General features: G+C 40.1%; 1 protein-coding gene across 8 annotated transcripts in view; it reads left to right on the top strand.

Moving 5' to 3' along the window:
• The first annotated feature begins 9,445 nt into the window (after positions 1-9,445).
• Positions 9,446-17,344, top strand: part of ITGAL (integrin subunit alpha L) — a 44,737-nt gene continuing 36,838 nt past the window's right edge. For 7 of the 8 annotated variants that reach the window (XR_014072286.1, XR_014072285.1, XM_081553040.1 and 4 more), the window contains exons 1-6: positions 9,446-9,630; positions 10,948-11,050; positions 11,772-11,863; positions 11,966-12,033; positions 16,339-16,456; positions 16,581-16,711. Coding sequence is in view for 6 of the 8 variants with exons in the window: in XM_081553040.1 (XP_081409166.1) it covers positions 9,576-9,630; positions 10,948-11,050; positions 11,772-11,863; positions 11,966-12,033; positions 16,339-16,456; positions 16,581-16,711 (567 nt within the window). In the remaining 2 variants the exon portion in view is untranslated. The remainder of the gene's footprint in view (positions 9,631-10,947; positions 11,051-11,771; positions 11,864-11,965; positions 12,034-16,338; positions 16,457-16,580; positions 16,712-17,344) is intronic. The other variant, XM_081553041.1, reaches the window with a different exon arrangement.

Genomic DNA, 17,344 nt, shown 5'->3' with positions numbered 1-17,344 from the left:
AAGAACTCTGCCCTGATTTGTCCTGGGTTTCGAGGCAGTTGGTGGGTGTGGCAGGGAGGCCTCAACCCCTTCCTGTTGCCAGCTACATCAACCAGAGGCCTGCTGGTCCCTGCTGGGAGTTTCCCTGCTGCCACAACCTTGCTTAGTCAATATTTTATCCATTCAAGAGCCACAGGAAAGGGACTTCTCTTCTGGTCCACTGCGTAAGAGTCCATGCTCCCAATGCAGGGGGCTCGGGTTCAATCCCTGGTCAGGGAACCATTATTAGATCCTGCATGCTGCAACTAAGACCCAGCACAGCCAAATTAATTAATTAAAAAAAAGTCAGAGGAGAGAAAAGACTCAGTGTGAGAGTCTGAGTGAACTGGGACTAGAGAGGCCGTTAGGAGTGGATGCCGCCTTCCAAGTTATTGCTGTGCCTGGCTCATGGAGTTCATATTTCTATCTCTCATGATGCCTATTTCTCTGCATGTTTGCACTGACCTCTCCTCCTCACTTATAACTGGCCAATCCTCTCTCTGTTCCCCAGTTCACATTCTGGCAGAATCCAATGGATTGCTTACCTGCCACCAGTGTATTAGTTCATGTTATACAGCCATTAAATAAATTCCTGGTTCTAGGAACTCAGCCCTCTTCTTTAAACTCCTTCAACCTCTTCCTTTAGGATGATACAGATTTTTGCTTCTTAAGAGCCTAGACCCTGGAAAGCAAAAGCAGCTTAACTATCCTTAAAGACAAGGGTAGCTCCAAGCATTCATTCATTTAGTAAATACTTACTGATTCAATACTTATTCACTCTGCTCCAAGTAGTGTTTTAGGTACTGGGCACACAGCAGTGAGGGCTTCCCAGGTGGCACTAGTGGTAAAAAAAATCCAATGCAGGAGACCCAAGGGTTTGATCCCTGGGTCTGGAAGATCCCTTGGAGGAGGGCATGGCAACCCACTCCACTATTCTTGCCTGGAGAATCCCCCAAGGACAGAGGAGACTGGCGGGCTACAGCCCATAGGGTTGCAAAGAATCGGACATGACTGAGCGACTAAGAACAGCACAGCACAGGGAAGATGGACCATCAATTGGACGGCTAAGGGAATTAGGTAGTAGAAGTAGTTTGTTAGTGCTAAGGAACAAGGACCTCAAGGAGATGAGGCAAGGAGTCTGCAAGAGAACAAGTGTCCAGAGGTGAAGCGTGATCAAAGAGCAGGGAGAGCAGAGAGGCTGTAAACGAGTGAGCTTTGAGGGGGGCAAGCTCAAACAAGTGATGAGATATCTGATGGATTAAAGCTGCATGGGCAATGGTGAGAACTTTGGCTGGTATTTTGAGTGAAATGAGAAGTCGTTGGAGGGTTTTGAGCAAGAGAGTGACGTGATCTTTTATTTTTATCTATTTATTTTTGGCTGAGTCACATGCCATGTGGGATCCTAGTTCCTCAACCAGGGATAAAACCTGTGTCCCCTGCAGTGGAAGCCTGAAGTCTTAACCACTGGATTGCCAGGGAAGTCTCTGACATATTTTCAAAGGACCCCTTTGGCTGTAGCAGAGGCGAGGTTAGAAGCAGGACCAGTTAGTTAGGGGACTGCCACAAAATCTAGGTACGAGGAGCTTCTGCGTTGGTGAACAGGTGGAGGTGCTGGGAGAGGGTGATGCCTGGAGAGGACAAGGAAGTTCTTTCCTTACACCGTGCCCTCTTCATCTTTTCCATCTGGCTGTTTCTGAATTATCAGTTCAGTTCAGTCACTCAGTCGTGTCTGAATCTTTGTGACCCCATGGACTGCAACATGCCAGGCCTCCCTGTCCATCACCAACTCCTGGAGCTTGCTCAAACTCATGTCCATTGAGTTGGTGATGCCATTCAACCATCTCATTCTCTGTCATCCCCTTCTCCTCCTGCCTTCAACCTTTCCCAGCATCAGGGTCTTTTCCAAAGAGTCAGTTCTTCGTATCAGGTGGCCAAAGTAGTGGAGCTTCAGCTTCAGCATCAGTCCTTCCAATGAATATTCAGGACTGATTTCCTTTAGGATGGACTGATTGGATCTCCTTGCAGTCCAAGGGATTCTCATGAGTCTTCACACACCACAGTTCAAAAGCATCAATTCTTTGGTGCTCAGCTTTCTTTATAGTCCAACTCTCACATCCATACATGACTACTGGAAAAACCATAGCTTTGACTAGACAGACCTTTGTTGGCAAAGTAATGTCTCTGCTTTTTAATATGCTGTCTAGGTTGGTCATAGCTTTTCTTCCAAAGAGCAAGCATCTTTTAATTTCATGGCTGCAGTCACCATCCACAAGTGATTTTGGAGCCCCAGAAAATAAAGTCTGTCACTGTTTACATTGTTTCCCCATCTATTTGCCATGAAGTGATGAGACCAGATGCCATGATCTCCGTTTTTTGAATGTTGAGTTTTAAGCCAACTTTTCACTCTCCTCTTTCATTTTTATCAAGAGGCTCTTTAGTTCCTCTTCACTTTCTCCACACAGGTGGTGTCATCTGCGTATCTGAGGTTATTGACATTTCTCCCGGCAATCTTGATTCCAGCTTGTGCTTCATCCAGCCTGGCATTTCACATGATGTACTCTGCATATAAGTTAAATAAGCAGGGTGACAATATACAGCCTTGATGTACTCCTTCCCCACTTTGAAACCAGTCTGTTGTTCCATGTCAGGTTCTAACTGTTGCTTCCTGACCTGCATACAGATTTCTCAGGAGGCAGGTCAGGTGGTCTGGTATTCCCTTTTCTTTAAGAATTTTCCACAGTTTGTTGTTATCTACACAGTCAAGGGCTTTGGTGTAATCAATAAAGCAGAAGTAGATGTTTTTCTGGAACTCTCTTGCTTTTTTGATGATCCAGTGGATGTTGGCAATTTGATCTCTGGTTCCTCTGTCTTTTCTAAATCCAGCCTGAACTTCTGGTAGTTCATGGTTCACATACTGTTGAAGCCTGGCTTGGAGAATTTTGAGCATTACTTTACTAGCGTGTGAGATGAGTGCAATTGTATGGTATTTTGAGCATTCTTTGGCATTGCTCTTCTTTGGGATTGGAATGAAAACTGACCTTCTCCAGTCCTGTGGCCACTGAGTTTTCCAAATTTGCTGGTATATTGAGTGCAGCACTTTCACAGCATCATCTTCTAGGATTTGATAGCTCAACTGAAATTCCATCACCTCCACTAGCTTTGTTTGTAGTGATGCTTCCTAAAGCCCATTTGACTTTGCATTTCATGATGTCTGGCTCTAGGTACGTGATCACACCATTGTGGTTATCTGGGTCATGAAGATCTTTTTTGTATAGTTCTGTGTATTCTTGGGAGAAGGCAATGGCAGCCCACTCTAGTCCTCTTGCCTGGAAAATCCCATGGAAGGAGGAGCCTGGTAGGCTGCAGTCCATGGGGTTGCTACGAGTCAGACACAACTGAGCGACTTCACTTTCACTTTCCCTTTCATGCATTGGGGAAGGAAATGGCAACCCACTCCAGTGTTCTTGCCTGGAGAATCCCAGGGATGGGGGAGCCTGTTGGGCTGCCGTCTCTGGGGTCGCACAGAGTCAGACACGACTGAAGCGACTTAGCAGCAGCAGCAGCAGCAGTGTATTCTTGCCACCTATTTTTAATATCTTCTGGTTCTGTTAGGTCCATACCATTTCTGTCCTTTGTCGTGCCAATCTTTGCATGAAATGTTCCCTTGGTATCTCTAATTTTCTTGAAGAGATCTCTCATCTCTCCCATTCTATTGCTTTCCTCTATTTCTTTGCAGTGATCACTGAGGAAGGCTTTCTTACCTCTCCTTGCTATTCTTTGGAGCTCTGCATTCAAATAGGTTTATCTTTCCTTTTCCCTTTTGCCTTTCACTTCTCTTCTTTTCTCAGCTATTTGAAAGGCCTCCTGAGATGATCATTTTGCCTTTTTGCATTTCTTTTTGAATAAATAAATACTTTAAAAACACCTAGACATTACAATGCAAACAATGTTGCCCACCATTCCTGTTCTACAGGATTAAGTTGTAAACCACAGCAGTTGCCCACTGACAGTGCAGGGAATTCCAGAAGAAAAATAGGTGGAGCTTTCTGTGTTTCAGATGTAGATAATTAAGATGTATGTCTAAGGAAGAACGTCAATGACCCCAGATGCTTGCATCTTCTCATATGTAGAAAAGTAGTAAAATCATTAATTTAAGATCTCTGGCTTTGTGATTAGATTACTAATCTTTTACCAAGATGTATGGGCTTCCCAGGTGGTGCTAGTGGTAAAGAATCCACCTGCCAATGCAGGAGACTAAGAGACTAGAGTTTGATCCCTGGATCTGGAAGATCCCTTGGAGTAGGAAATGGTAACTCACTCCAGTATTCTTGCCTGGAAGATTCCATGGACAGAGAAGCCTGGTAGGCTACAGTCCGTGGGGGTGGCAAAGAGTTGGATAAACCTGAGCAACTCAGCACACATATACCAAGATGTATGCTTGATGACCTGTATTTCCCAGCCCCAAAGTCATATATATCCTGGCTCCTCACTTCCCACTTGAGAGCAGTTCCTCAGAGCTATCTGAGAGGCCAGTTCCCGGGTATAATTCTCAATAAGGTCTCAGATAAAACTGAAATTTGATGCTTTTATGGTGTGCACTTCTCTTTTGGGGGAGGGCTTCTCTTGTGGCTCAGCTGGTAAAGAATCTGCCTGCAGTACAGGAGACCTGGGTTCAATCCCTGGGTTGGGAAGATCCCCTGGAGAAGGGAAAGGCTACCCACTCCAGTATTCTGGCCTGGAGAATTCCATGGACTGTATGACTATACACTGGACACAACTGAGAGACTTTCACTTTTCTTTTCTTTTCAGTTGACAAGACCATCAAGGAAAAAAAAGTGAGATATTGACAAGTAAAGAAAAGGAGAATTGGTAGAATTGCCATAACTCCTCTGAAAGACAATTTATTATTATGTATTATTATGTATTGGTTTTGAAGATGTATATGCCTTATGACTTTAATTCTTATGGATATTTCATAAGGAAATTTATAAAGAATATACAAAAAAAATATACCAGGATTTTTATCGATGCATTGCAACTCAATATCTATCAGAAAAGGAAGACTAAAAAAAAAATAGGAAGACTACACGTGAGCATATCCAAATAATGGAATATTATATAGCTGTCAAAATGAATAAATCAGAGCTATACATATCTGGGCTTTCCAAGTGACGTTAGTAGTAAAGAACCCGCCTGCTAATGCAGGAGACATGAGATGTGGGTTCAATTCCTGGGTTGGGAAGATCTCCTGGAGGAGGGCCATGGCAACCCACTCCAATATTCTTGCCTGGAGAATCCCATGGACAGAGGAGCCTGGTGAACTGCAATTTATGGGGTTGCAAAGAGTCAGTTGAACATGACCAAGCAACTAAACAACAGATGCTCTGTGGTGAGAGGAGAATTATAATTTTTCCAAACAGATAAAATCTGTATGCATTTAACTACTAGAATAATTTTTTGTCATGAAGAATGTATGACTCCAAATGGTTTTGTCGTTTTTTAATTGCTAAGTTGTGTCCAACTCTTTGCGACCCCATGAACTGTAGCATGCCAGGCTTCCTTGTCTTCTACTTTCTCCTGGAGTTTGCTTAAACTCATGTTCATTGAGTCAGTGATGCCCATGGTTATTCTAGAGATTTTATTCTGTTACTTTATATAATTCTGTGATGTTTGAATTTTAAAATGTGCATTTTTTTTTTGTAGTTACAAAACGAAAGAATTTGGTTAGCTGTAAATTGGAACTGCTGTACAGAGAATTAATGAAATCAGTCTGACTTAGCTGATTTTAACTCAGTTTGAAAAAGGCTATTTAACACCATCTCATTATCAACAGCTAGCTTGTCACATTGTAACTGCTTGGCAGTAGATTATGGGTAATCTGTCTGCCAAAGCTTTCCCAGGGGACTCCCCTGGTTATGACTGGGACTCCATGCTTCCAAAGCAGGGGGTGCAGTTTCGATCCCACTTCCTGTGGTGCAGCCAAAAAAACAAAAGCCAAGGCAAATACTGGAAGTGATCTTACTGGTTGAGCAGGATCTCCGCACAACAGGAAAACAATCTGAAATGTATCAGCATTGCTTTGCCATAAACAAGTACACTTCCTCTATTCTGTTGTGTTTTTAATTTCTTTTTTTTTTTAATTACCCAAGTTGGGGTTTCCCTGGTGGCTCAGTGGTAAAGCATCCGCCTGCCAATGCAAGAGACATGGGTTCGATCTCTGATCTAGGAGGATCCTACATGCCTCGAAGGAACTTAGCCCGTGTGCCACAACTACTGAGCCTGTTCTCTAGAGCCCGTGCTCTGCAACAAGAGAAGCAACTGTAATGAGAAGCCCGAGCACCAGAACTAGAGAGTAGCCCCTTCTCACTGCAACTAGAGAGAAACCCTCACAGGGACAAAGACCCAATGCAGCCAAAAATAAAATGAGTAAATAAAATTAAAGATACCTAAGTTTTACAACCTTGTTGTTAAAAAAAAAAAAAGAAGTTTTTTCCAGAAGTACGTAATCTGTATTCTAAAGAGGTAGCCACTGTTTGGAGTTTGGTTGTGTCCTTTCAAATTATTACTTTTTTTACACACTCGTGATTTCAACTTTCATTTCCTCTCCTCCCTTTTTTTTTTTAGATATAAATCACACACCATTCATTGGTTTCTCATATATTCACAAAGTTGTGCAACCATCACCAAAAATTTCAGAACATTTCCTCACTCTAAAATATCTCTATACCCAATAGCAATCACTCCCCTTCTCCAATCCCCGATCCTGGCAACCACCAATCTATTTTCTGTCCCTAGAGATTTGCCTGTTCTGGACATTTCACCTTAGTGCAGTTATACAGTATCTGAACTTTTGTGCCTGACTTCTTTCACATAGCATGATTTTCAAGGCTTGTCCATGCTGAAGCATGTACTAATGTCTCATCCTTTCAAAAATATTTTTTTTTTTTTTTTATAAATTTATTTACTTTAGTTGGGGGCTAATTACTTTACAATATTGTAATAGTTTTTGCCATACGTTGACATGAATCAGCCATGGGTTTACATGTGTTCCCCTTCCTGGACCCCCCACCCACCTCCCTCCCCATCCCATCCCTCTGGGCCATCCCATTGCCCCGGCACTGAGCCCTTGTCTCATGCATCGAACATGGAATGGTGTTCTGTTTCACATATGATAATATACATGTTTCAATGCTATTCTCCCAGAACGTCCCACCCTCACCTTCTCCCTCAGAGTCCATAAAATTGTTCTATGCATCTGTGTCTCTTATTCTGTCTCGCATATAGGGTTATCGTTACCATCTTTCAAATTCCATATATATGCATTAGTATACTGTATTGTTGTTTTTCTTTCTGGCTTACTTCACTCTGTATATTGGGCTCCAGTTTCATCCAAAAATATTTCTTTTTTAAGCTCAACAATTTGTATCTATTTATTTATTTAGCTGCCTTGGGTCTTAGCTCTGGCACGGGGGATCTTTTGTTGTTGTTGCAGGGCATGGACTATCTAGTTGTGGCTCGCAGGCGCCAGAGCTTGCAGGCTCAGTAGTTGTGGTTTGGACTTAGTTGCTCTGAGGCATGTGGAATCTTAGTCCCCAGACCAGGAATTGAACTCGGGTCCCTTGCATTGCAAGGAGGATTCTTAATCACTGGACCTCAAGGTAGGTCCCTGATTTAAAAAAAATTTTTTTTATCTTATTCACTTATTTTTTAAGCCACACTGCACGTTATACAGGATCCTCGTTCCCCGACCAGGGATTGAACCCAAGCCCTCTCCAGTGGAAGCACAGAATGTCAACCACTGGACCACCAGGGAGGTACCTACTTCATTCTTTAAAAAAAAAAAAAAAAAAATTTAACACTAAAAACATTTTGTATTGGGGTATAGACGATTAACAGTGTTCTGATAGTTTCAGGTGAACAGCTAAGGGACTCAGCCATACATATACATGTATCCATTCTTCCCCAAACCCCCCTCCCATCCAGGCTGGCACATAACATTGAGCAGAGTTCCATGTGCTATAGAACAGGTCTTTGTTGGTTATCCATTTCAAAGATAGCAGTGTGTTCTTGACCCTCCTGAAGTCCTTAACCATCCCTTGAGTTGCCCCCGGGGCAACCATGTGTTCATTTTCTGAGTCTGTAAGTCTCTTTCTGTTTTGTAAGTAAGTTTATTTGTGTCATTTCTTTTTAGATTCCACATGTAGGGGATGTCATATCGCTCTTTTTTATGACTGAGTAATATTCCATTGTACAAATAGACCACATTTTGCTTACCCATTCATCAGTTGGTAGACGTTTGTATTGTTGCCGATTTTGGGTTAGTATGAATAATGCTGATTTGAGCACTCCTGTATAAGTTTTTTTGCAAACACGTGTTTTCAGTTCTTTTGGATCTAGACCTAGGACTTGCTAGGTCACAGGGAAACTGTGTTTAACTTTTCTGAGGAACTGTCAAACTGTTTTCCACAGTGGTTTAAATTCCCACTGGTAAAGTAGAAGGGTTCCAATGTCTCCACATTCTCATGAAACCTTAGTTCTTTTCTTTCTTTCATTTTTAGTCTAACCTTCCTTGTGGGTGTGAAGTGGTATTTTTTGGTATTAATTTGCATTTCTCTAGTGACTAGTAATGTGCTGAGTGGCCATTTTACATACTGTCTTTGGAGAAATGTCTGTTAAAATTCTTTGCCCACTTAAAAAACTGGGTTGTCTTTTTATCATTGAACTACAAGAGTTCTTCATATATTCTGTTTTGTTTTTCCCTTTTTCGGCCACACCTCATGGCATGTGGGATCTTAGTCATCAGAACAAGAATTAAATCCACTCCTCCTGCAGTAGAAGCTTGGAATCCTAGTCACTGAACTGTCTGGGAAGTCTCACCAGAGTTCTTTATACTGGATACAAGGCCTGTACCAGATGATTTACAAATCATATATCTCCCATTCTGTGGAAATTAGTTTTTCGTTGCTATTTTTTAGACTCAAAATGAATGATTAAATACACTGTTCTATAACTTGCTTTTTTTTTCTTCAACAGTGAGTATATCACGGGCATCTTTCAATGTCAAGGGAAAGCTATCTCATCCTTTCCACCACCACCAACGCCAACTTATTTTTTTCTTTCCTTCTTCTTCTTTGTGGCTACATAGCATTCTGTGATGGTTGTACCACAGTTCATCTGACCAGTCTTCCCCTCAACTTTAACGAATCTTAAGTTCTCGTGTTGGTGAAGGACTGAGAGACCGCATCTGTTGGGCAGCACGGCTGTGCTGTCTTCTCCAGGATAATATAAAAATGTACGAGGCACAGGAAGTGCCTAACCTGCTGAACACTTCCTCTCTCTAAAACCCTGCATGTGGTTGGTTTCACAACCTTCCTAGGCACAACCCCCTCTCCCCCAGAATCTGTCCCCAGCCCTGCGGCGCCTCTGTGAGAAAGTTCCACTGCAAGACGCCCTGGGGCTTGATCATTTCCCTCTTTCACACAGTCTGGGTTGCCAGTAAATCCCAAGAGCCCTCTGAAACTATACCCGGGCTGGCTCCCTTCCAGCCGGCTTGAAAGATGAATTCCTGCATCATCGCGATGAGGTTGCTGCTGTCTGGGCCTTTTGTCTTTGGTAGGCAAGGGAGATGGGGAGGGGAAGGGGCATGCCTCTGTGCTAAGGGAAACAGCAGGACTTTGTAGAACAGAGTAAATGAGCAGCTGATTTAAGGGTGGCATGGGCCATAGGTAATGCGGGAGCCCGGGGAATCCTGGAGAGAGGGGAAGGAAAACAAAGAAAGTCAGACAAACAAACTACAGGCAGGGTCGGGAGAAAACGTCACAGCAGGGAGAGTTGGGGGAGGGGCCCTTAAAAAGGGGATGGGCCTGCATACTAAGTCGCTTCAATTGTGTCCAACTTTGAGCGACCCTTGGAGAAGGAAATGGCAACCCACTCCAGTACTCTTGCCTGGAAAATCCCATGGACAGAGGAGCCTGGTAGGTTACAGTCCATGGGGTCGCAAAGAGTCGGACACAACTGAGCGACTTCACTTTTTCACTTTTGTGCGACCCTATGGACTGTAGTCCCCCAGGCTCCTCTGTCCACGGGATTCTCCAGGCAAGAATACTGGAGTGGGTTGCCATGTTTTTTGGGGGGAATGGTTAATGCATACATAGATCTGGCCTAGGATCTGGTTCTATGCATGTTTCTACCTCTCATTGTCATCTTGGACAAGTCCCTTCCCTCTTTCTGGGACTCAGTTTCGTCATCTAAATAAATGAGGCCAGCATCTCTGACATCTTAAGGTGTGTGAAATAAGCCCAAGACCTGGAAGGAAAGCAAGGCTGAAAAAGGACAGTGTGGGGCCTTTCAGATGACACCAAGGATCACTGAGGTTGGAGAGGTGATAGGGGAATTTGAGATCTAATGGTTAGCAGAGACTGGTTCATGGGGGTGGGGGAAGTTAGGGAGCGTTGCCTGAGCAAGGAGGCAGCCTCACAGAATCAGGGGATCTCCAACTTTCACAGGGAGGAAGCCTGAGGCTAATGATCTGAGTTTTCAGGGCGACTGGGTCCCATCTCCCAGGGAGAAGTGGGTGTGTGAGGAGATGCTAACCCTGGCAGCATCCCCATCGCCACAGGGGGTCCCTTCAGATTGCTCCTCTCTTAGGCGCCACCGCCTTTGCATCCTTCCTTTGCTGAGAGGCCAGTCGGAAGTTGTGTGTCCTTTAGAGCCCTGGGTAGTAGGAATCACTGCTTCAGTATATCCTGCAGTCCAGGCCCCCAGGAGAGATCTAGGAGGGCAGCTTCTAGTCCTGCCCCAGGTGTGGGTGGCCTGACCACACTGGGGGTGTGTGGTTGGCGGCCAATCAGCACCTGCCACTGTGGGGGCTTGTGAGGTGAGGAGGAGCCCCTAGTCGGAAGTGGCTGACCTGCTTCTGGTCTCTCTCAGGCCCAGCCTGGAGCTACAACCTGGATGTGCGACATGTGCAAAACTTTTCCTTCCCACTCGCCGGGAGGCATTTTGGGTACCGCGTTCTGCAAGTTGGAAACAGGTGAGCTGTTGCTGCAGACCCTCCCTGCCCTGACCAGAACCTTCCTGTTTCGAGGAGTCCGTGGAGGGATCCAAGCAAGGCCATCCGATAGTAGGATGAGAACCGTCCATCGTTAAAGCGCCCCGGGACTTCCCTGGTGGTCCAGGGGTTAGGACCCCAGGCTTCCACTTCAGAGGGCAGAGTTCAATCCCTGGTCGGGGAACTAAGATCCCACATTATGGTGTGGAAAAAAAAAAAAAGCCCTATAAGTGCCTAACAGAAGGGGATACATATGACAACCCCTAAAACGCTTTGCCACACTTTCTCAGTTCCAGACTCTCTCCCAAACTAGACAGTGAACTCCTTCAAGGCAGAGATTTTGTTTCTCTCTCAAATCCCCTCTCCATCCCTAGCACATAGCACATAGCAGGTAAGCCATATATGACTTTTGAATTGATCGCTGATTGAATGAAACCGCAATGTGACATTCTGGCAGATCATTCTCTAGGCCTGTTTTTCTGTACTGTCAATGGAAAAGATCCTTAACTTTCTAGAATTCTGGCATACTGGATTATTTTTCTGGGATCCGATAAGGAAGAGATGGGAGCTTAGCATCCACCCAGATAGGGAGTGGCTGAATTGCTTCCAGAAACCTTTTGGGAGATCTGAACCTCCTTAATAGGTCAGAATGGTTGGGTAAAAACCTGGGCAACTCCATCTCACAGGTGGAATTTCTCATCAGGGTTGTCGTGGGAGCTCCAAGTGAAGGGAACAGCATGGGAAACCTGTATCAGTGCCAGCCAGAAACAGGCGACTGCCTGCCAGTCACACTGAGTGAGTAACTGGTTTGGGAAGAAGGTGTTCAGGAAATAGAGGCTGGCCCCATTACACCTGGGTTGCCTAAGTTTCTCCAGGTGAATCTTCTGGTGCCCACAGGTTCCAACTATACCTCCAAGTACTTGGGAATGACCTTGGCAACAGACCCCACAAGTGGCAAGCTTTTGGTAAGATTTTTGCATAGTGTGATATCAGCACCTATGAAGCTTTTGCTAGGAACGGGAGACAAAAGAAAGAAAAAAGTGAATTAAAGATCCTATACAGATGAATGAAGAAAATGTGGTACATATATACAGTGCGATATTGTTGTTGTTTAGTCTCTAAGTCGTGTCTGACTCTTTACAACCCCATGGACTGTAGCCCGCCAGGCTCCTCTGTTCATGGGATTCTCCCAGGCAAGAATACTGGAGTGGGTTGCCATTTCTTCTTCCAGGGGATCTCCCTGAGCCAGGGACCAAACCCAAGTCTCTGCATTGCAGATGGATTCTTTACCATTGAGCCACTGGGGAAACCCCACAATGTAGTATTACTTAGCCATAAGAAGGAATGAAATTGGGTCATGTGTAGAGATGTGGATGGACCTAGAGTCTGCATGCAGAGTGAAATAAATCAGAAAGAGAAAAACAAATATCGTATATTAACATATGTATGTAGAATCTAGAGAAATGATATAGATGAACCCATTTGCAGGTCAGAAATAGAAACACAGATGGAGAGAATGGATGTGTGGACACAATTGGAGGGGGGAGGGCGGGACGAATTGGGAGACAAGAATGGACACATATACACTGTCATGTGTAAAAATGATAACTAGTGGGAAGCTTTTGTATAGCACAGGGAGTTAAGCTCAGTGTTCTGTGATGACCTAGAGGGGTGAGATGAGGGGAGTGGGAGGTCCAAGAGGGTCCAAGAGGGAAGTCCAAGAGCTCTATGTATACATATAGCTGATTTACTTTGTTGTACAGCAGAAATTAACATAACATTGTAAAGCAAATATACTCCAATTTAAAAAAAAAGATCCTATGGAAGATTAAAGGCACCAGAGAGATTTGGATTCAGTTAGCATTTATTGAGACCCAACTATCCGCTCTTTTTAAGACCTTAGCTACCTCAGGTTTTTTTCCCCCAAATGTGGAAATATCTGTGTCCATTCATACACAAGATGACTTATGGTGGTACACAACTTTAACATTTTAATAGTTATACATTGATTTAATGGTTTATTAGAAAAAATATGCAAGTCCCTAAAATTCATGATTTCTTGGATTGCATTGCTTAGGATGAGGCTAAAGTTTTAAAAAGTAAATTTTAAGCAACAAAGTCCTGTTTTTTTTGTGTGTGTTGTTTTTAATTCTGTTGAAGTCTAGTTGATTTACAATGGTGTGTTACCTTTTGCTGTACAACATAGTGACTCAGTTATGCACATGTTTTTCATATTCTTTTCCATTATGGCTTATGACAAGTATTGGGTATAGTTCCCTGTGCTATACACTAGGACCTTGTTGTTTATTGTATATTATAATGTATAATATACATTATATAGGATAACTATATATAATAGTTTGCATTTGCTAATCCCAAACTCCCAATCCTTTCCTCCCCTATCCCTTCTCTCCCAACAATGTTGTATTATATAATGCAGGGAACTATATTCAATATCTTATCATAAGCCATAATGGAAAAGAATATGAAAAAGAATGTGTATATATATATATATAATATATATAATATAATATAATATATAATATATACATATAATGTATATATATACATATAATATATATATTATATATTATATATAATATTATATATTATTAATATATGATATATAATATAATATATAATATATATTATAATATAATAATATAATATAATATATAATATATAATATATATATATAATATAATATAATATAATATATATATAATATATATAATATATATAATATATATATAATATATATAATATATATAATATATATATAATATATAATATAATATAATATAATATATATAATATATAATATAATATAATATTATAATATAATATATAATATAATATATTATATATTATATATTATATATATAATATTATATATATTAATAATAATAATAATAAATAATAATATATATTATATATTATATATTATATCTATAATATAATATAATATAATATAATATTATATTATATTATATTATATTATAGATATAATATATAATATAATATAATATTATATATATAATATATATATTATATATTATATATATAATATTATATATATAATAATAATATAATTATTATATATATAATTATAATTATAATTATAATATAATTATTATATTAATAATAATAATATATATATAATATTATAATATAATATATAATATATATAATATAATATAATATATATAATATATATATACTATATATATATAATATATATATAATATATATATATAATATAATATAATATTATATTATATAATATTATATAATATATATAATATATAATATAATATTATAATATAATATATAATATATAATATATTATATTATAATATTATATATATTATATATATTATTAATAATAATAATTAATAATAATATATATTATATATATAATATAATATAATATAATATAATATAATATATATAATATATATATAATATAATATAATATTATATTATATAATATTATATAATATATATAATATAATATAATATTATTATATAATATATAATATAATATATAATATTATATATTATATAATAATATTATATATATTATTATTAATAATAATTAATAATAATATATATTATATATTATATATTATATAATATTATATAATATTATATTATATAATATATATAATATAATATTATAATATAATATATAATATATAATATATATATGATATATATATTATATATATATAATATCATATATAATATATTATATTATATATAATATTATATATATATACATGTATATAATATAATATATACATATAATGTATATATATATAATATATATATATATTTATGTAATTGAATCACTTTGCTGTACTCTAGAAACTAACACAACATTGTAAATCAACTGTACTTCAATTGTTAAAAAAATAAATTTTAAATAAATGAAATATTAAATAAAAATAGTATGTGTGATATGCCCATATGGCAGAAATTGTGAATTCATACACAAATGCCTAAAGCTTGAGAAACCCTGCATTATCTCTTCTAATCCTTAGGACACTGAGGTGAGACAGGGATCAGTATACACATTTTACACAGGAAGAAATAGGACCGAAGGAGTTAAAAGACTTTGTCAAGATCACACAGTTTTAAAGAGGTGGAGCCAGGATTTGAATCAAATTCCTATCAGAGCCAGAGTCCGTTGTTCTTCACAATTTATCTCAGCGTATCCTTCTGACCTAGGTGTATGAGAGACAGAAGCTTAAGTGAGTGCAACAAAGGGTTGGCTGAAAAGTTCCTTTGGGTTTGGTATGCAAAAACCCAAACAAACATTTTGGCCAGTCCAATATTTATCCAGTATTTAATTAGAGTTTGGTTACTTAGCTATGATTACACACCAGCTACTGTGCTGGGTTCTGATGGAGCAAAGGGGAATGAGATACAAAGATGACTATGACATGAGCCCAGACCTTTCAAAAATTACAGTCTGGCAGGAAAGATAGTCATCAATGAAAGAAGCAGCATTGTAGAGTCTAGGAATAGAGAGTGATTTGATTTGGTGTAAACGCAGAATGTGTGCTTGGGAATAGAAGCAGATGGGCCTGGAAATGTACGCTATTGCCCACTGTAAACAATATGAATGCCAAACTAAGGAGTTTAGATTTCATCCTGGAGGCAGCGAGCATCCATTGGCATATAGCATTGGTAGTAAGGATGAAGAGACTGATACAAGAGACTTGGAGGCTGAATTTACCTTGCCTTGGTAACCGGTTGGATATAAGGAATGAGAGTCGAGGGATAATGACCCTAAAGGGCAATGTAGACTTGGTATTTCTGTTTGATGGCTCAAGGAGCTTGCAGCAAGTTGAATTTCAGAAAGTTATGGACTTCATGAAGGATATGATGAAGGTTTTGTTCTTGGTTGATGATGCACAAAAGATACACAGCAAGAGGAGGCCCCAACCCATTTTATTTTTTAACAATTTAATTATTTTATTTATTTGTTTTTTTGCTGTGCTGAGTCTTCATTCATGAGTGGGCTACTCTCCAGTTGTAGTGTGCAGGCTTTTCACTGCAGCACCTTTTCTTGTTGCAGAGTACAGACTCTGGAGCACAGGCTCAATAGTTGTGGCACACGGCTTGGTAACTCTGAGGCATGTGAGGTCTCCCCGGATCAGGGATCGAACCTGTGTCTCCTGCATTGGCTAGCGGATTCTTTACCACACGGAGCCACCAGGGAAGCCCACCTCAACCTTTTTGAAACTCTTTGCTTCCTTCAGGCCTGTGATCCTGGGCTGTCCCGAACATGTGACCAGAACATCTATCTAAGTGGTCTGTGTTACCTTATCCACCAGAATCTAAGGGGTCCGGTGCTGCAAGGGCACCCTGGTTATCAGGGTAAGGAGTGGGGGGCCCAGTGGGGAGCAATACCTCCAAGTGGTTGCCCTTTCATGGGAACGAGCATGGGCAGGCCAACCCCTGGAGACCCTTTACCAAGTCCCTCCATGTCTGACCTCTGTAGAATGTATAAAGGGCAACGTAGACTTGGTATTTCTGTTTGATGGCTCAAGGAGCTTGCAGCCAGATGAATTTCAGAAAATTGTGGACTTCATGAAGGATGTGATGAAGAAACTCAGCAACTCTTCCTACCAGGTAAATATAGTACTTAGAATTCGTGGTTGTAGGCAATAGCTACCTACAGGCATAAAGGGAAAATCTAGTATTAATACAATGTGTCTCTATAACCTAAGGGCATGACTATTACTGGACCTTTGCTTCCAGAATTCTCCCTAATTCGTATTTCTGTTTCTTTTTGACTCTTGCTTCCCTCTTCTCTTTCTTTCTGTTTCTCTCTGCAGACTGGCTCTCAGCTTCTTTGGATCACATGGGCTGGTGGAAAGTGCCCAAGTTCACATGGTCAAGTTACAGGAGGGATGTTGGGGTTTTTTTTAATTGTTTTAATCATCTTCTCAAGCAACCCCTCCCTCTGTAAATTCCAATTTCATATGGGAAAGATTTTGACTGGCCTCGCCTCAGTCCAGTGGCCAACTTCAGCCCAGCCAGTTGTATCCAGTTTAGCAGGGTCATATTCATACTCAGCAGAAATATGGCTGCTAGGAACCATCTCTGTTGGTGAGGTGGGCAAACCCAGAGAACTGGAGCCCAACAGACAGCATTCTATAAGGGATTTGAAATGTATTTATTTCTGTGTTTGTTTATATACAACCTCATTTTCTTCTTCTTCTTTTTTTATACAGCCTCATTTTCAAAAGAATGATTTGAGGC

This window comes from Giraffa tippelskirchi, chromosome 13, assembly GCF_054371585.1.
Source record: "Giraffa tippelskirchi isolate mGirTip1 chromosome 13, T2T-mGirTip1v1.2.pri, whole genome shotgun sequence".
Classification (NCBI taxonomy): Eukaryota; Metazoa; Chordata; class Mammalia; order Artiodactyla; family Giraffidae; genus Giraffa; species Giraffa tippelskirchi.
Note: the sequence above shows the minus strand (reverse complement) of the source record. Positions and strands in the feature narration are given on the sequence as shown.